The following is a 20,580-nucleotide window of genomic DNA, read 5'->3' on the forward strand; positions in this document are numbered from 1 at the left end:
GAGAGATAGATCTAGATTTTGGGATAGAGAGAAAATAATGAGATATAGAGGTAGAGAGGGGATTAAGGAAAATTTTCATGGAGAGAGATGATTCTAAAGCTCAAAGAAGATAAAGAGAGCTATACAATGTCGATAGGAGCCTATTTATTACTAAAATTTGACTGTCTGAAAAATTTATAAGATCTTCTAAAATCTAGAATTTACATTATATCTCCTAGAGATTTGAAACCAATTTCAAACATCTTGCCAATATAGATATGGAGAGATATTATTATAGAGCTCAAGGAAGATAAAAACATTGAGATAAAAAGAGCTAGAAAATGTTGAACTACTAATTACTAAAATTTGACTGAGTCTGAAATTTTTTAAGATCTTCTCAAATCTAGAATTTGCATAACTCCTAGAGATCTGAAACCACTCTCAAACATCCTGCCAATATATACATGAAATATAACTTAAAGTATAAAAAAGGATACTTATACTTAAACGTTATATTTCATGTATATATAGGTAATTTTTAATAAATTAAAAAAAATAACAAAAAGAAAGGAAAAAATGGGATCTTGTTTCTTAGATTAGGCTCAAGATCCCGACGCAGAACGATATCTCATTTCTTAGATTTAGGCTCGAGATCCTGACGTGAAATGGGCTCTTATTTCAAATTTTGGCTCAGGACCTTGAACCATAACGGGATCTTGTTTCATTTCCCATGCACTCCATGTGATTTGCCATTTGTTTCTAAGTGAAAAACTTCCACACTTAGTGAACTCAACTTCTTGCACTTACCCAAAAATCATAAATCTTAGTATTTAGTATTTACAATTTTGGTATTTTACTAATTTCAAATTTCTAAAGTGTCATTTGAAATGTAATTCTTTTACATCTTTTGAATTTTCATAGAAAGTTATTCAAGTACGAGATGTATATCAGCACCACCCCCTGCCACCTTTCATTGGCATCCCCCCATCATCCCCGAACTTAGGCCCTTTGTCCCCCTATCCCCCCATCTTAAAAATTGGTGGAACACTATTTTAATGTCCTAGGGAAAGCTTGCAGTTATGTTTGATGATGTAATTTATTCCTTTGGTTCATCCCAAAGTGTAGTGGAACATTGTTTTTAAGTCTTATAGAGAACTTGCAAGTTTTGTTTGATGTAATAGTTCTCCTCTGATTTTCTACTCCAATCAAAAGATTCTTGTCTCAAAAAAAAGTGTCTATCTTGTTCAATTTTTGGTCATCTCACTACTTGTGTGATCCCTCTATTTCACCTATTGCGTAAGATGATACTAAAAAAATATTTCTAGTGATAATTTTACTAATTCACAAAGATAGTTTTATTACACAATACAAATATCATGAGAGAATACATTTGAGAACAAGAATTGACTACCCTTGTCAACATGGCTTTTACACAACAAACAACCACATGATACACTATATCATAATAGGGAATTGAGAGTCTGAGAAGTAAAACATTAGTCTTTTTAAAATTCTCCATGAAAATAACCTCTACACAATGTAGGAGGGAGAATATATGCAATCCTCCTCCATAGCCTCTTTGGGTTAAATCTCAATTGGCTAAGAAGTAAATAGTTCTTACTTCACTAATAAAAACAAGCACTTCTATATATGTAATTCAATTATTTGGTAGTAATTTTTCCCTTGCCTATTGGGGACTTTATCTCCCTCTACCAAATTGTAGAGATGGATTAGAAATGAAGAATACATGTATGGGTTGTTTTATTACACCATTATATTGATAATAATTGTAAACCATTGATGCTTTGTTAGATTGGTTGAATCTTGATTTTTTCTTGTAGTGACACTCTTAATAAGTCTTTTTGTTATAACATTTTCATACTCGAATGCAAGAGTATTTGTATCATAAATCCTAATTAATAGACCAAATTTAAGATATATATAAAAATCCAACTTCGAATTTTCAGTAAAAGTCTAACATGAGATAAAATAAAAAAATCTTTCTAGATATAGAGTTAAGTTATTTTTTATTTTAAGACTTCTCTATTTAAATATTATTTTATTCTATGATTAAATATCTAATAATATAATGTTTCAATCATAGTAAAAAGCGATAAATATGTGTTCCTTTTATTGATTAAAACTACCTTTTAATAGTTGAATTCTTGAGAAGCATCAAAACTAGATTACATTAATTGTTGGTATTTTCTTGAAGATTGGATTAATGATATGTTATGTTATCATTGATGTCAATTAGCCGGTTATGATGTCAAGTTATGATGTTAGGTTACAATGTTGTAATGATATTTTTTATATTGTCTCGAACCGCTAAGTAGAGCTAGTAAAGGGAATCGCAATAGGTAGGTGAGTCTGTAGAGGAAACCGGTATTGCTAAGTAATGGAGAGTTGAACCGATAAACCCTACCTATTGATATGATAAACCCTAACCGTTGAAGTTTGATGAATCGGTTATATTGGTTTCTGATCAAATGGTGAACGACAAATATTATGACATGTATGCATGTTGAATGGAGAATGTTTTAAATGTTTCTTGGTGCGTAGAGACAACGGTTTTTGTCTTAGGAATGAGAAAGTTAATTTCATGTAATGCAAACCGTGTGATGAGTTACAAAGTTCGATGAAGCGGTGATCAAGGAGTGGTCAAGGATATCTTGAGTGATGTGAATTAATTTATATGTTATTTTCTATGTAATCCAACGATCATACTTGAGCCGATTTCTTTTTAATCTCTATGAGATGTTTAGGTTTGTTTTGTGTTACCGACCTGATGATTTGTTTATAACGTCGATGAGTTGTTTTTGTTGAAGTGTTGTTAAACTTGTAGTTGAGAGTGAGAGAGTGGTTGTCGAACTTGATAATTTATCTACAATATGTGTAATGATATATAGGAGCATGAAAAGGATCTGAATAAGCAAGTGTAGTGCTATTCAACAGATTAGCAAACCCCTGTTGTTTTCTAACAATTACAGCAGTTAAATATAGGTAAGGTCTAACAAGCTTCTTTATTCACATCCTCTAATCAGGTGATCCATTATTTTGATTTCTAAACCCTCTATCGAGGTTACTCCTAATAGGGTATTGATTTTAATAGGGCACTAGATAGTCAATCCCTTAACCGGGTGGTCCCTAACAAGATATGTTCTTAACACAACTTTTTGTAAAGCTTTAACATGCTAGGCTCCTAATAGGGCGAACTTCAAAAGAGTTCAGCATACTTGTGTGTATTCATCCCCACCGTGGTTTTTTCCATTTGGGTTTCCATGTCAAAATATTGTATCAAGTAGTGAATGCTTTTTTGGTTATGTTTATTGTTGAATTGCTTAACTGCGAAATCCACTTTGATATGTTATGACAACCAGAAGCAAACTAGAATATGTTTTAACTTATGTCAGTAAAGTATTTGGATGGTCAAGATAAAAGGTTTTGTGAGTTTCAAGTTGTTTTACTGTTAATCTGTTATAACAGTCAACCGCTTTATCTTGTATGTGTTATTGCATTTGAAGTTTAGTGCTGAAACCATTTAGTTTAGTATTTGTCTTGAGAGGTTGATTTTGAGTTTGGTGAAAGTGTATAAAGTTTTCTATCAACTAATTCACCCCCACCTCCCAGTAGTTGACCAGATCCTTATTCTTTCATCATACCATCAATTGGTATCAGAGCATTTCAGGTCCTCTAAGGTCTAAGCCTTACAGCTTGAGGTAAACTAGATCTTTTAGATCATGATGAAAAAGGAAAGTCTAAAGTTTAACAAAGAGAACTACATGATATGGAGTGATAGAATGAAAATTTATATATCAGAAGTCTTGGAAGTCAATACTGGGAACATGTTGTTACTCAATATGTTGTACCTAGTGGGACTATGACTAATGATTAAAAGAAAGAGAAACAAGAAAACAATCAAGCATTAGAGGTTATTATTAGTTCTTTGTCTGATACATAATATGTTGATGTCCATGGTCTAGAGACTGCATATGAGGTATGGAAGAAACTTGAAGAAATCTACAGCGGTGATGGGCATGTGAAGATTGCCAAAGAAGAGAGTCTAAGAAGAAAAGCTGATGACATGCGGATGGCTGAAGGTGAGAATATCCAACAGTATGGTCATGGGATAAAAGAGATAGTCAGTGAGATCAAGAGTTCTAGTGGTAAAGTTGAAGATGTCATAGTGATTAGCGTTGAGAGCCCTTCTACCGGTCTACGATATCCGAGTTGCAACCATTCTAGAGATAAACTCAATTGATAAAACTAAGGTAACTCTAGATTCCATCATTGGTAAACTTACTGCTTTTGAATTAAATGGTTATGATGGTAGTGTTCAGAAGTCTGAATCTTCATTTAGAGCTTTTGTTTCTAACCCATCTATGAGGAAAAGTAGAGATGTCAGTCATAGTTATGAATCTAGATCCAGTAGAGATGTTGATGATGAAGACACTCTAGTTGAGCTTGAAGTATTGTTGGCTAAGCGGTTGCCAAGAGGTACTGGTAAGTACAGAGGTAAACTAACTTTGAAATGTTTTGCATGCAACAATATTGGACACATTGCAGCTAACTATCCTAATGTTGATAATGAGCATAAGAGTGAAAAGTTCAATAAGTACAAAGACAAAGGAAAAAGAGATTGTATTATCGCAGTTGATGGTGGTGTCACTAATCAAGAATCTGAGGGTGATGCTAATGAAGACATTGTCTTTGTTGCCATCAAAGAGGAGACATCTGATCATAAGGCATTAGTGTCTCGCATGGATAGTTCTAATGATTGGATCATTGATAGTGGTTGTTCACATCAAATGATTGGTGACCGAAGAATATTTCTTTCTCTAAAGGAATGTGATGGAGGAGTTGTGAGATTCAGTAATGACTCGCCATGCATGGTAAAAGGAAAGGGAACTATTTCTCTTAATGAAAAGAGAAGTGCAAATGATGTCTACTGGGTTGAAGGATTAAAGAACAATCTTTTGAGTGTTGCATAACTCAATGACAAAGGTTATCCATTGGAATTGAAGGATGGTATGTGCAAAATATATGGTAGCAAAGGTGAGCTGATTACAACCAGCAAGAAGACTAAAGGCAACCTATTTCACCTGAATGCTAAAGTCAACAACTGTTTAATTGCTAAGAATCAGAGAGAATTCTTGCATGATTTCCACTATTGAGCCTAGAACTGTGAAGGAAGCATTTGGAGATGATCATTGGATCAAAGCTATGGAGGAAGAGCTTGATCAAATTGAGAAGAACACCACATGGACCTTAGTACCAAGATTGGTAAATAAGAATGTGATAGGTACTAAATGGGTGTTCAGGAACAAACTAAATGAAGATGGTGTTGTAGTCTGAAACAAGGCTAGATTGGTTTGCAAAGGTTATGCACAGGAAGAAGGAGAAGGATATGGTGAGATTTTTGCACCAATTGCTAGACTTGAAGGTGTCAGGACTTTACTTGCATTTGCAACACATAAGGGATTCAAATTATATCAGATGGATGTGAAGTCAACATTTTTGAATGGGATACTTGAAGAAGAAGTATACGTTGAGAAGCCAGATGGTTATGCTTTGACTGATCATAAAGATATGGTATGTAAATTGTACAAAGCACTATATGGTTTGAAGAAAACACTAAGAGCATGGTATGAGAGGCTTCATTCACACTTGATGAAGATAGGTTTTCAAAGAACCAGTGAAGACAAGAACATATATCTCAAATCTGAAGGAGATAAGATACTGGTGAGTAAAATTTTTGTAGATGATATAATATTTGGAGAAAATGATGACATGAGCAATGACTTTGCAAATTAAATGAAAAATGAGTTTGAAATGTCTCTTGTGGGAGAAATAAAAATATTCATAGGCTTGCAAATTCAGCAGATCAAGAATGGTATTTTTATCACACAATCTAAGTATGTGAAAGAGGTGTTAAAGACATTTGGTATGAGTGACTGTAAACCAGTTGGGACACCAATGGTTACAAGTTGTAAACTGTCTAAGGAAGATGAAGCCAAATTTGTTGATGAAAAGGAGTACACGTCAATGATAGGGAAGTTGCACTATGTTGTTCACAACAAACCAGATATAGCTCATGCAGTTGGTCTAGTTGCTAGATTTTAGAAGAATCCGAAAGAAACACACCTGATAACAACCAAGAGAATATTTAGATATTTGAAAGGTACTATTGACTATGGTTTATGGTATCCTTATGCAGATAACTTTGATTTGAAGGTGTATACAGATGCAAATTGGGTAGGTAATGTTGATGACAAAAAAAGAACAATCGGTGGAGCATTCCTTCTTGGAGGAAGACTTGTACCTTGGAGTAGCAAGAAGAAGAGTTGCATATCTCAGTCTACTGTTGAAGATGAGTATGTTGCAGCTTATATGAATTGTACCCAGGCTATCTAGATGAAACACATTTTGGAAGGATTCAAGATGAAGTTTTCTGAACTAGTAAAGATCTTATGTGACAATACCAGTGTCATAAATATTAAATCCAAGAACCCTATTTTGCATGCACAAACCAAGAATATTGAATTAAAGTATCATTTCTTGAGAGAAAAAGTATAGAGTAAGAATGTGATTTTGGAGCATGTTTCTATCAAGGAACAACTTGCAGATATCTTTACTAAACCTCTGCCTAAGACTACTTTTCAGTATCTTAGAGGTCAGCTAGGGGTTGTACCCCTTCATGAGGTCAATTGAGAATGATGTAGGAATACATCAATCCCAGAGCTAGTTGCAAAATTTTACAGCTGGATTGGTGTAGAGTGAAAGCTATTCCACAGGGGGAGCATCAAGTTGCAAGTTGATGATGTTGAACAGTGAAGTTTGACATTGCATCTTTTACTTTCACTTTGGCATTGCTGTCAAAGGGGGAGAATAACTATAAGACAATGAGGAGTATTGTATGATTGTGGTAAAATATAAACTAGGATTCCTATACACATCATCACAATCAAGGGTTTTGGTATTTGTATTGCCATCAATGCGAAAGGGGGAGATTGTTGGTATTTGCTAGAAGATTGCATTAATGATATGTTATGTTGCCATTGATGTCAATTAACCAGTTCTAATGTCAAGTTATGATGTTAGGTTACAATTTTGTAATGATTTTGTTTATATATTCTTGAACTGGTAAGTAGAGCTAGTGAAGGGAACTGCAACCGGTAGGTGAGTTTGTGGAGGAAACTGGTATTGCTAAGTAATGGAGAGTTGAACCGGTAAACCCTACCTATTGATATGATAAACCCTAACCATTGAAGTTTGATGAATCGATTGTATTGGTTTATGATCAAATGGTGAATGACAAATATTATGACACATATGCATGTTGAATGGAGAATGTTTTAAATGTTTCTTGGCACATAGAGACAATGGTTTTATTCTTAGGAATGAGAACGTTTATTTCATATAATACAAACTGTGTGATGATTTATAGAGTTCAATGAAGTGGTGATCAAGGAGCGGTCAAGGATATCTTGAGTGATGTGCATTGATTTCTATGTTATTTGCTATGTAATCCAACAGTCATACTTGAACTGATTTGTTTGTAATCTCTATGAGATGTTTAGGTTTGTGTTGTGTTATCGACCTGATGATTTGTTTATAAGGTCGATGAGTTGTTTTCGTTCAAGTGTTGGCAAACTTGTAATTGAGAGTAAGAGAGTGGCTGTCGAACCTGATAATGTATCTACAGTATGTGTAATGGCATATAAGAGCATGAAAAGGATCTGAACAAGCAAGTGTAGTGCTATTCAATAGATCAGCAAACCCCTGTTGTTTTCTAACAATTACAACAGTTAAATCCCCTAACCGGGTAAGGTCTAACAAGCTTCTTTATTCAAATCCTCTAACCAGGTGATCCATTAGTTTGGATTCTAAACCCTCTACTGATGTTTCTCCTAACAAGGTATTGCTTTTAATAGGGCATTATAGTCAATCCCTTAACCGAGTGGTCCCTAACAAAATCTGTTCTTAACAGGACTTTTTGTAATTCTTTAACAAACTAGGCTCCTAACAGGGTGAACTTCAGAAGAGTTCAGAATACTTGTTGGTATTCATCCCCACTGTGGTTTTTCTATTTCAATTTCCACGTCAAAAATATTATGTCAAGTGGTGAATGCTTTTGTGGTTATGTTTATTGTTGAATTGCTTAACTACTATATGTTTTAACTTATGTCAGTAAAGTATTTGGATGGTCAAGATAAAAGGTTTTGTGAGTTTCAAGTTGTTTTATTGTTAATCTGTTATAACAGTCAACTGGTTTATCTTGTCTGTGTTATTGCATTTGAAGTTCAGTGTTGAAACCGGCCAGTTTAGTATTTGTCTTGAGAGGTTGAGTTTGAGTTTGGTGAAAGTGTATAAAGTTTTCTATCTAGTGATTCAACCCCCCCCCCCCTCCCCCTCTCTCAGTAGTTGACTAGATCCTTATTCTTTCATCATACCATCATTAATTATGAGTGATGTAATTGGAGAAGATGGCATACAAAGATGGATTGAAGATTAAATAACAAAAAAGATTTGAGCCGACTCATTATAAAATTTTAATTCTCAATCCCATTATAAGATATGAAAAGCTAGTTGAATGTAGAAATGCTTCATGAACAATGAAAAGACCCCTCTTCTATTTTAGAAACCCCACTCCCATCTATGATTGAAAGACTATTGTCACAACAACATCTATTCAACAATCTAAATATACATATGCTTATATTTATCAATTATAATATATTCGAAATTTCAATTAATTAATAATTATATTCAATATACATCTAAAATTGACTAAATAATATACATTCTCACCATATTCATTATCCACTTAATTTCCTTCAAGTTGATCGCACCCTTATTATTAAATGTGATATTTAAATATATTATTGACGATATAGCTAAGAAGAGTTACTGAATGTTGTTATATAATAGATGAAATGGCCTCTACCACTCAAGACTAAGTAGACCTTTTAACACATATATAAGAAAAAGTGATATTAGTATCAAGAAAGTAGGGATCTAACATCCTTGAACAATCTTAGATTATACTAACTAATGTGTTGATTGTGTTTTTAAGATGGACAGAGACCTGGTTCAGAGCATCCAAGTGGCAAATCCTCTGATGCTGAAAAAGACTCGGGTACATGTTTAAAAAAAAATCTATTTTGTTGTTTGTTTTATACAGGGATATTGTTTCAGTTTACAACTATATTATACTATATTAGATGCTATTTTTTTATATGCTTTTTTGTTCACCGGTACAAACAGCTGTCAAGATTGAGGAGATGCTTAGCCTCGACAGCAAAGAACCGGCCATTGCAGTTTTCATATGTGGTCCGTGGAGAACAGGGAAAAGCAGAGTTGCTGACAAAGTCTGCTCAAAACTACAACGTCAACTCAGCAAGAAAAATTGGAAGCAAATCAAAATAAAAATCACAGAAGTAGACACGGCCGAAGAAGGATCTGTATCAAATTTAGACTTGGTACCTGGTGTGCGCTCAAAATTTTTAGCCAAATTGCAACAAACAGGAAATCAGAAGGGCACAGAAAATATAAAGGAAATAGAAAGTGATAATGAATGGCAGAAAGTTGTCTCACGCAATTTACGTGATAAGTCCCTTAAGGTATTTATTTACATTGATAATGTCCCCAGTGCTGAATTCCTCAAAAAGATTTTACCCAAGAAGATAAGCGAAGGAAATCAGATGAGACTACTTGTTACCATTGTGGATAAAAATGTGGCATCTGCTACAGAGGGTTCTGTGTTTCGAAAACAACTGTATGTTATTAGATCTCTAAGTTATAACCAATCACTAAATTTCTTCGCCAAAAAGTTGCCGAAGGAGAAGACTCATACACTTGTATTGAGGGTCATAATAAAGATATGTGAGGGGTATAAAACGCAAATGAAAATGGTCAGGAACTATTTGATGAAGTACTTCGGGGATGATGAGTCTTTCGGGAGATTAACAGAATGGATTAAAACTGAGGAACCCAAGTTTCCTAAACTCATGGACTATCTAAGTTGCGAAGAACAGTTCAACCACCAATCGGCAGCCATAAAGGAGGCTCTTCTAGACATTTGTTCATTCTTCAGTGGGTGGGAATGGAATAAAACAGCATGCATATTGGACAAGGACGTACTTGACAAGCTGAAGCAGTTGGAGATGGTAAAGAGAGAGTCAAACAAAGTATGTGTGCCAGATAAAGTCATGACCTATTGTCTTTCTCGGGGGAAAGGAACTCGAATTACTAGCGCCACTGATCTGTATGCTGTGCCAGCAGAAGGCAAGGTAAGTATTTCTTGCATCCTAAATTTGATAAAAACAAGTCGATATATTTTTAGAATGAAAAATTTAGCAGGAAGGCACTTGCCCAAACTTTTGTAAGTTACCTAGTTAGAAGCTTTTAATCAGATGTGTGCAGCAAGCCATCTCACTGATCATCAAGAAAACATAATTTGCTAAGGAATCATGGACTGTAATTAGGCAGGATTGATTTTATATGAGCTGTGGTGGTCCGTAATTTCCTATAAAACCACATTTCTGTGGTTATAAGTGAGGTAGTTGAGTCAGAAACCTCCGCCATTACCCTCTATTAGAAAAGTTTTGGCATCTATGTTGTGATTTCACCCTTAAGTACATTCAGATTCACTCACTCTCTTGTTTGTTTGTGTTGATTTGATTTATCCCCTGAAGTTTCATTCAATAAAAGGCATCTGGCTGGTACAAAACAAGTGCCCAATCCGTATATCCTCACAAAAGCTGGATGAAATGCCAAATTTAAGAGTCCTTGCATTAGGAGACTGGACAATAGTGGAAGGTGACTGCAAAAAGAATTTTAGCAATCTCAGATATTTTCAAGCGGGAAGAGTTGAGCACCTACCCTTCAATATCAGCCAGTTAGACAACATAAGGTTCATGGACAACAACTCTGACCGCAAAATGGGGATCAGCACGCTACAGGTCTGTATTTATATGCTTGCTTCTTTAAATGCTAGGGATTTTTTTACTTCGTGAAAAATCTATCCTATAGCTGTGACTGGCCGAAATTTAAACGGAGAGTATGCTAAGTGAAGCTGACTTCATCTTTGCTTTCTAAATCGAAATTGACAAAATTCTTATTTTAGTAAAAGCTGAAACTTTCAATTACAGAGATAAAACCAAAGGCTATATCAGTTTACCATTTTTTCTGCCTGCAGGTTCCCCCAACACTCAGAATGGTGAGATCTAAGGGATCAGAATTTGAACACAAACTAATATTGGACAATTATCCAATTGAATACACACTAAAATTGGACAATCTGCCCAAGGAATGTAAAGTCATAGAGTTGGATATAGGAGGCAGTAATGTGGACACATTGCCAAACACTGTCTGTGAATTGGATGCTTTACAGAAGATGATTTTGAATAAATGCAGAACACTGCGGAGTTTGCCTAAATCCTTCGGGGAGCTCCGATCTTTGAAGATGTTGGATCTAAGTTACTGTTCAACTTTGAGTAGCTTGCCTTCAGATTTTGGGTGGCTAAGCAATCTTGAGAAGGTTAACCTTTCCTACTGTAGAAACTTAAAGAATCTCCCTGAAAGTATAGGTTTGCTGATCTCTATTAAAAAAATTGATTTGTCATATTGCAAGCGCCTCATGGAACTTCCCAAAAGCTTGGTGAAACTAACCACATTGCTTGTGTTAAATTTGAAAGCCTGTACTTATCTGATGGAATTGCCAGACGGATTTGAAGAGTTGGTTCTCAAGGGGCTCTGTTTGGAGTCATGCAAAAGACTAAAAGCTCTTCCTGGAAAAAATGGAGAAATAATCTTGCTGCAGAAGAGGGTGTCCCTGAGTTGGTGTTTAAGTATACAAGAATTATCAAAAGGATTCATCACTTTCATCAAGGCTCACGTGGAAGAACTCAATTTGGTGGATTGCATCAGTTTGAAGTCACTTCCAGAGGATTTTCCAATGGAACTGAGCGGTCTAAAGAGCCTCAACTTGAGCGGATGTAGAGGTCTTGTATGTCTCCCCAAACGTTTTCACAAGCTTGAACATCTGCAAAAATTGAATTTAAGCTCATGTGAAAATTTAGAGGAGCCCTCTACTAAACTGAGTCGTCTGCCATCATTGATAGAGGTGAATCTGTCTAATTGTGAAGGACTCAAGGGACACTGGCTGATAAGTTTGAGTAAGATACAAAGCTTGACTTTTGTAGACATTCATGACAGTCCACAACTAGTGGATACATGGAATCAGATGATGAAACAGAATAAAATTTACCACTTCACAGTGGCCACAAGCCGACCTCCAATTGTAGCTTGTCTTTTATCCCATGTCCTTTCGTCGGTAAGTTTTCTTACTTAAGATACCAAGGCAATGTCCTATGCATTTTCTCATTATTTTTTTCATCTCAATACTCTTCAAGGAAAGAAAACGGGATAGATTTTCGTCGTTAAAGTCGTCCTCTATGTGCTAGAATTTCTTAAAATAATCCACATAACAATCAAAGTATTAGTTCATTCACTTATTATTCCTCAAACATCGTTGTACTTATTTGGTACTAACTAATATCATGATGTAATTTACTCAATCAAGACTTTAAAAAAATGTCCAATAGCCGACACCTGTAAATAACCTTGATTCTTGCACACTGTATTTAATGGCAGACCTGCAAACTCTTCTCAAACTTCAACACAAACAAATATGTATTTAGGTATAAGAAAAAAACCTCAGAAGAGTGTTCAAACCACAATTTCGCCAGAGTTAAAAACAAGACACATATAATCTGTTAAAATAATGCAGCCAAAGTTATTTATATACCACAACAGAATTGCTTTAGGAATCTACAATTTGTTTCTATTTTTGTTTTTAGATTTTTAGAAAACTATATGATCCAGGTAGCAATTTCGGGAGAATTCCCTTAAGATGGGACTCATGGGAGGATACTTGCTTGAGTTACAGTTTATTTACTTTTACTTTGTCTATCTTGTTCAGGGAGTTGGGTTGAGTTAATCTATCATTCTTTTGTTGAATGGTTATTTGGAATATATCATATTATCATCTTTGATTATGGTAAATGTGTTTTGTTTATTTTAATTTTTAGGAAAATTAGTCTAGTAATTGAGCATGTTTCAACAATTGCGATATCATTTGTTAATTTAATGTCTATTATTTTTAATAATACTATATACATAATTGTGATTTTAAAATTGTTTGAATTGATCATGGATTCATGAATACTCATAATCTATGTTGCCAAGAAACGACAACATGATGTATGTGTGTGAGTGAGTTAATGTTTGTAAGATACAAAACATAATATTTGTTTTAAAATAATTTCAACTATGCATTAAAAAATTACTTTCTAATCTAATTTAGAAAAAACAAAAATTATAATTAAAATAACTTTCTAAACTAAAATAACTTGGAGAGGAATCCCAATTCTTCTCCACACCCTGCCTCTTTGTATGGACAAGTCTTCACTTTTCTAATATGAATTGTGGAAATATTACATAACCTACTAAAAATTATAAAATACAATTTTACATTCTAATTTTAATTTTAATTTATAATAAAAAAAAAAATCTTAAATAATTATTTAAAATTTTAATTATTTAAAAATAAATTTAAATTTATTTTTAAATAATTAAAATAATCTATATTATAAATTATTTAATAATATTTTATTTTTCATTAAAATATAATTAAAAAAATCAAAACTATTTTTTAGAATATAAGGTATATAAAAAATAATTCTACCATTAAATAATATTAAAAATAGATATTAATTTTAAAAACATATTTTAAAAGAAAGTGTGATAAACATTTCGACCAACAATTAATGGGCAGCTTCTCAATCAGAACATAAATAATTTACTCCATGATCTCTAGTTTTAATTTTAGGAAAAAGTAAAATCCAAACTCCAAAGCTAGAAAATAGAACTCCACTCCCAACTATTTGGAAATGTGTTGCATCATTTAGAGATCTATTTTGACAATGTAGAAATCAGTTGTACATTATAATTTTTGATATTTCAATAAAAAATTTGATGGAGGTCATATTTGATAATATGATCTTAAAATTTTACTTATAAACAAAGTACTTGTCAAATAAACTGTTGTACAAAAATACTGTTGTACAAAAATTGTAAGTAATTTAAAATTAGTGTGAAAAATTTTTACATTAACTTCAACGTCAATGTTCAACTTCAATCCTTGACCGCGTCAGCCTCTAATAAGAGCAAGTCCCATTGTTTTGGGCTGTCCCTAACTAGTCTCTTTTATGGTCTTCCCCTATTTTGGACTAATTAGAATAGAGCAAGGCTCTGCATCAACTAGAAAAAACAATGCAATGCAGAACCAAAAGATCTTTCAATTGTTGATGATGCTTCCTATCATATTGCAGGACCCGTACATTAAGAAGTTGGAACAAGGATCATTCAATTTCTTCGATGGAAAATGGGTTTTTGTGGATGTTAACGGACGGCCATTTTATTCCTCTACTAGTCTTGAGGAAGGCAAAACCGTAGCTGTTATTTTCAATCATAGCTATCAGAAAGAAGAGCTACATGCCCTGGGAGAAATACTTGATGATCTTCGAGCCAGTTGTAAGGATATGCAGGTACTTCAAGTGAGCAGATTTGTGAGTTCCTTGGCTAGAGAGCTGGCTGGCAAGCATCATGTTTTCAGTTGTGATAATTATGAAGCTCAAGTATTCTTTGAAGAAGCTCTGTCCACTGTCGAGTCCTTTGATCAAGAGATGGAATATGCTATGATCATAAGTGATGTAATACGCGGACCAAAGCAGCATAAAGCCTTTTCTACTTGGATGGGTATTACAAAGAATAGCTTACGAGCCATGACAGTAGAAGTTCCAAGAGCAGAATACCTGCGCTTAAAAGAACTCACAGACACCCCTCAGGATAGCAATATCAAATTGCTTCAAGCATTGTTACTCACAAAAGAAATAGATTTCCTTGTTACCAGGACAAGTCAGGTATAATTTTTGTTCTAGGTTTATTTCAATCTATTACTTTACTATATACTTCTAGATATATTTTTAAGGGCTTATTAATCACACAAGTCTTATAGTTATTTTATTCTTGCCGCAAGTGAATTAGGGTTCTTTAACCTTATCAGTACCTCCTTTAACGTCTTGTGATTTTCATTTTCATTCTTACATTTAAATAAAATCCATTTCCATTTGTTCTTTTTCAATATGTTATAAATAAACTTAATTCTATTCATAACTTTTTTTTTCTCAGATGGGTATCAAACAACTTGAAGGGAAATTTGTTTTCCTCTTAGTGTCCTGGCTTCATGACATCGAAAAAGAAAGCGAAGATTTCAAAAGTGTGTACGATAAGCTCAAAGGGATGTTGTCCATGGAAAACAAGGAAAATTTTGAGGCAGTATGGATTCCAAGAGTCATTCATGGCAGAGAGAGTAGAAGTCTCCATGCAAAAGGTGTTGAAAAAATAGGTTTCCCATCAATTGCAGACCCATGGTCGATCAACCCCGTAGTTATGCATCTCTTGAGGAGGCGCTCCACCTTCAATAAGTTGCCCTTGTTACTTGCAGTGGATCCCAAGGGAGTATTATATTTGGATAATTTGATACCCGAAACGGAAAGCATCAAAAAGGCTGTTGCAATAGAGAATGCAACCGAGGCATTATACAACTTCTTAACAGAAAGGGGGAGTAATTCTGACAAAATACAGGAGGAGGAAGATGGCCCAGGGTCCTGATCTATAGACATCCATCAAGATTGAAGTGTTTGTCTGTAGCAACATTTAGTAGTGTCTTGAAATTCTCAAAGAAATCAAACTCAATTTAATGGAGAGAATATATGTATGTAAAATCTCTTAAGATTTGTACAATTTGAGTTGGTCTAGTAGTGGAGGGTTTGTGTTTTTGAAAGAGAGGTCACAAGTTCAAATCCCACAAGGGGGTAGAGAATGTTCACCTTATTGACTTCGGCTCATTACCAATCCAAAAAATATCTCCCAAAATTTAATTTTAAAATGATTAAAATAAATGTTATATAAAATATTCACAGCTTTGAGTTATCAATGCATAAATATTTGTTTTCAGATACTTGTAGTTATAATATTTTATTTTTTAAATCATATTGAATATTAAAGATAAAATTGTAATAGTTGAATTTTTATTTTTTGAATTTTTTTACTTTAATTTTGTGTTTATTTTTAAGAAAATGTCTTTGTGAATTGATATATTCATAAATAAGATAATCCCGTATCTTATGATGTTTACCTATCCATTATATAGATTCATGTACACTAATCCCTTACCTCATTTCTATGATCACACATTCAGATAGTTTTTGTCTATCTATGCATTCATGATACAAATGCATAGACATTATCTAGATTAACTCCTTAATTGTGGGCTTGACCTTGACCCTTTCAAAATTCATAATTTTCTATTGCTACCACCAAGTCTTCTCCCTCCAAAAACTATTTAAAGATATTGAATGCATTCATTTTATACCATCTATAATTTATAATTCTTCTTACATTTTAAGACATTGCAATATTTCAATTGATGTAATAAAAGAAGTCTAGATCTACATGAGCATATTAAGAAGAAATTGTCTATGTAGACATCAAAGAAAATCTGATATATAATAATTTTTTTTATTTAATAATTAATTTAAAAACCACAATACAATTTCATCTCCACCTCTACTTTGTGTGTTCCTCTTATGACGTCATGTTGCTTTTGTTACTATATATGTTGCCCCTCAAGTTTTGACTTTGCAATTGCTTTTCTAGCACCTTTTTGTACACCTTTTTATTGATATAAATATATTGATATAGTCAACTTTTACTTATAAATTCTCTTTTTACTATCTCAAATTTTAAATTTTGATAGTTATGAGATTTAACAAAAAAAAAAATTATTTAATTCATTATTTAACTACCTTTAATTTTCTTATAATATCTAACTAGCATACTTATATTTTAAAAAAGTCTAAGTAAAGTATGCCAAGAGATATCAAGCTTGAAATATGCAATATTTATATTTTCAATGATAAAGTATGAATTAGCATAATGATATTGTAGAAAGAAATTAGAATTGTTTTGTTAATCATTCATGCAATAGTAATAACTATCAAAACATCATCTATACTATATTGTAAGCATTGAATTTGGTCATAGATACAATGTGTAAATAGTAATTCAAAATTTGTAAGAAATTTTCACTTTGTTAACCATTTATGCACTAGTAATATATCTTCATTTTCAATATCATCAAGAAGAGTCTGAACTTTGATTGAGACATTGGACTTCACAAATATAATGTAGGTATCCCATATTGTGCATGTAACAACCAAAATGATGGCATGACCTGATGCATCGTGAATCTGATCGAATAATTAAACTTAAGAGTAGCAAGCAACCATTCTTCAAGTGGTCCTATGTGGTAACTTATCTGTGACTGTCCCTTAAGAAATCTCATGAACTTCATACTGAGTTGTTCGGATAGGTGGTGTTTTTTTAATATCACCGTTGGCCTAATAGTGACTTTCCAAATACATCCAACAAGGTAAATATCTCGAAGCTCATGGTATTGATAAATTGACCAATCACATAAATCTATAATGTCAATTTGTAGATTATAAAATTTTACATCTAAGTTCATTTTGACCTTGGAACCATAGAGGAAGTTAAAGTATGAAGCATAATTTTGAAATTTTGTTTGACTATTCTCTGGTCCGTTTTTGTCAATTTTATTGACCATTTTTTGTCTCAACTAGAAGCGAACACTTAATTCCTCTATATGAAGGATGACATTGATTGGAAGATAGTAGTGGTACTTTGTCAATCAATTGGACACCCATGCACGTGCACTATGTGACATCTTGCTCACCTGCATGGAAATAGAAAAGAGCAACATATATGTAACATTTCTTTGTATCATAATAAAAAAATGATGCAAGGTTACTGAAGTATATTTAGAAAATGCTACATATTTGGAATCCTTTCTAGCTTTTAAATGAATATTGAATAGTAGAAGATAAATATTTTAAACTTAATATAAAATATAAATTTATAGACATTTTCATTTGATGCAAATTTATGCAATTAAATTAGAAATAGGTTGCATGAATTCTATTTATAAAATGATGTGAGTTTCTAAACATTTTCATTTGATGCAAATGTATGCAATTAAATTAGAAATAGGTTGCATGAATTTTATTTATAAAATGGTGTAAGTTTCTTTCATAGAAATTATGAAAGCATATGATTGTATATTAAATATTAGAAATTATTATTGCACCATGGTAAAAATAAGACAATTTTATAAATAATAATTTGTTTCATAGAAGTTTTATTTATTTTTAAATTAGAAAACATTAAAGTCATGGAAGCAAATTTGAAGAAAAATATATTACATTAATTTTTGAGATTTTTGAATTGTCAAATTGTTTATGCACAATGTAATCAATATTTTTTTTAAGTATGTTATATTTTGAGAAAGTGCTATTAGCTATTATATTTATATTTAAAACATTAAATTTTACAAAGGAAATTTGGAGAAAAAAATATTACATCAATTATGTTCTAGAATTTCAATCAGTTTTTTTCAGCTTTGTGCTTGGCAAGTTGTCTACCCTTTTCCATTTTTTGATAACAGTCATATGTGAATGTTGGCATTATTCTCAAACCTTCTAGAGACTTTACACGAGATATTGCAACAAATGTCAATCATGTTCTTTCTTTGAGTCCTATATCAATTGTGGATTTTGAAAGAGTCAATTCTTGAGGTTTATGTATTGTCAATGCCCATGCCAATCTTAATGGTAATTGATATGTTCTGCCCCTTTGCATTGTTTTTATTGGAATTTTATTTGGATGGTCATCTTCAAATGGTATTTCTGAATAATTTTCAAACTCAACCATCACATATGTTGGTAGTATCCATTTACAAGTCTTTCTTTTATCGAAAGATTTGAAGTCAACATGACCCTTGAATTCTTACTGATCAATATCTCTAGATCAAGTTCATCATTTGAGAAATCTTTTGTTGGACGTGCACTTGCTATTTTTGTTGCAACACCACATGCAACGAGATGCTTCAATGAATATAACATTTTCTTATTATGATTATGAACATTTTCATTTTTGGAAAACAAATGGATAGTATTGTTAAACTCAAAATTACTTGTAGCATCTATGCTAGAAGGGGTTCTTGTCAAAAGTAACCTCCATTCATCAATGTTTGGGTTTGCATCTCTTAGATTTGTCAAAAGTTAACGAAATCTTTGTTGTTGTATGTTTTCTCCATCTTGTCTAAAATTTTTATCTAATGTAATAACAGTTTTGAATTCCTCGCAAAGTAACCTTGCTCGTTTGTTGTTGTCATATGCCAATCTATCATTGACTTGAGGCAGTTGGCCCAAATCTCCAACCAAAATCATAGACAAAACTGAAAGATAATTATCAAAAAAAAAATCAAAATGATATAGTAATATTGCAGAAATTTCTTAGATATGAATTACATTAGGTATTATATAAAATAGTTGTTTTCATGAGTCATAATGAAAGGTGTACCTGTGAAGCTTCTATGTGCATTTTGTGGGAATGCTTGTCGGAGTCAATAATCTATGTTTTCTAGCATGTTTTGACCAATGAAGCTCATTTTATCAATCAGAATATATTTGATATATTTCATCTCTTCTTGAAAACTTGTAAGTCTTGTTCCTTCTATTTGAGAAAAATCTCATATTGGGATTTTGAATTTCGAATGAACTGTATAGGCTCCTATATTGAATTTTGCAACTCCTGTTGGTGCAAGTAATAGAAGGGGAGAATTATATGTGATTGTTACATTTTAAAGAGCTTGACTAATGGCACCAATTAAATATGACTTTCTTGTTCATAGTGTTGATTGTATTATCCTGAAAAGTGGCTCTCCATTTTGATTTGTATCGTAGTGTATCATAATTATGTTGATCGCTTTTCTTTGTTTATTACTAAGGTTTGTGTGGTTGATGGATTGTGGTACATTGTCATTCGTGAGACATCCATGATCTCTCATGTTGGTTATGAAATTAATTGCTCTAATTGTTTACTCTTCACCTTGATATTGTATGCCTATCAATGTCTCTTCTACCCAACATATCTATTTCAAAAACTTCTATATTTTGGCCATGATGTAGTCTAGATATAATATACCATTCATGCTCTATGGTATTTCTTTGAACAGGTTCATCATCTTCAATTTCATAATCTTGGGTATTTTCAACTTTTTTTACAGTTGTTGTTCAATCCACATGCCAAGGATTGTAGTTGAACGATTCCCAATTTGTATTATGGAATCATTATCATGACCAACATCTCTTTCTATTTCATGGAATGGTTTATACAATAATAACTCTGATAGACAAAAGTCAATCCATTTATCTGAATCACGTGGAGGAATGGATACAAACCTAGGGAAAAATCTGACAATAGATGGCTTTTGTCTCGGTTCCCATTTATTATCTCTTCTTCATTTACGATTATATATCCATGATCTAGTTGCATCAATCAATGATACATCTTCCATGGAAGGAGGCCTTGTTTTATATCCATCAATGAGAG

At 32.8% G+C, this 20,580-nt stretch overlaps 1 protein-coding gene across 3 annotated transcripts in view; it reads left to right on the forward strand.

Annotated features, from left to right (window-relative positions):
• LOC131075899 (uncharacterized) overlaps positions 1-16,064 on the forward strand; it is a 138,122-nt gene extending 122,058 nt beyond the window's left edge. For 2 of the 3 annotated variants that reach the window (XM_059218583.1, XM_059218584.1), the window contains 6 exons: positions 9,056-9,118; positions 9,247-10,271; positions 10,677-10,943; positions 11,180-12,316; positions 14,376-14,966; positions 15,235-16,064. In XM_059218583.1, the coding sequence (XP_059074566.1) occupies positions 9,056-9,118; positions 9,247-10,271; positions 10,677-10,943; positions 11,180-12,316; positions 14,376-14,966; positions 15,235-15,717 (3,566 nt within the window). In that variant the 3' untranslated portion in view covers positions 15,718-16,064. The remainder of the gene's footprint in view (positions 1-9,055; positions 9,119-9,246; positions 10,272-10,676; positions 10,944-11,179; positions 12,317-14,375; positions 14,967-15,234) is intronic. The other variant, XM_059218585.1, reaches the window with a different exon arrangement.
• Positions 16,065-20,580: the final 4,516 nt, after the last annotated feature.

Source organism: Cryptomeria japonica, chromosome 3 (genome assembly GCF_030272615.1).
Source record: "Cryptomeria japonica chromosome 3, Sugi_1.0, whole genome shotgun sequence".
Lineage (NCBI taxonomy): Eukaryota > Viridiplantae > Streptophyta > Pinopsida > Cupressales > Cupressaceae > Cryptomeria > Cryptomeria japonica.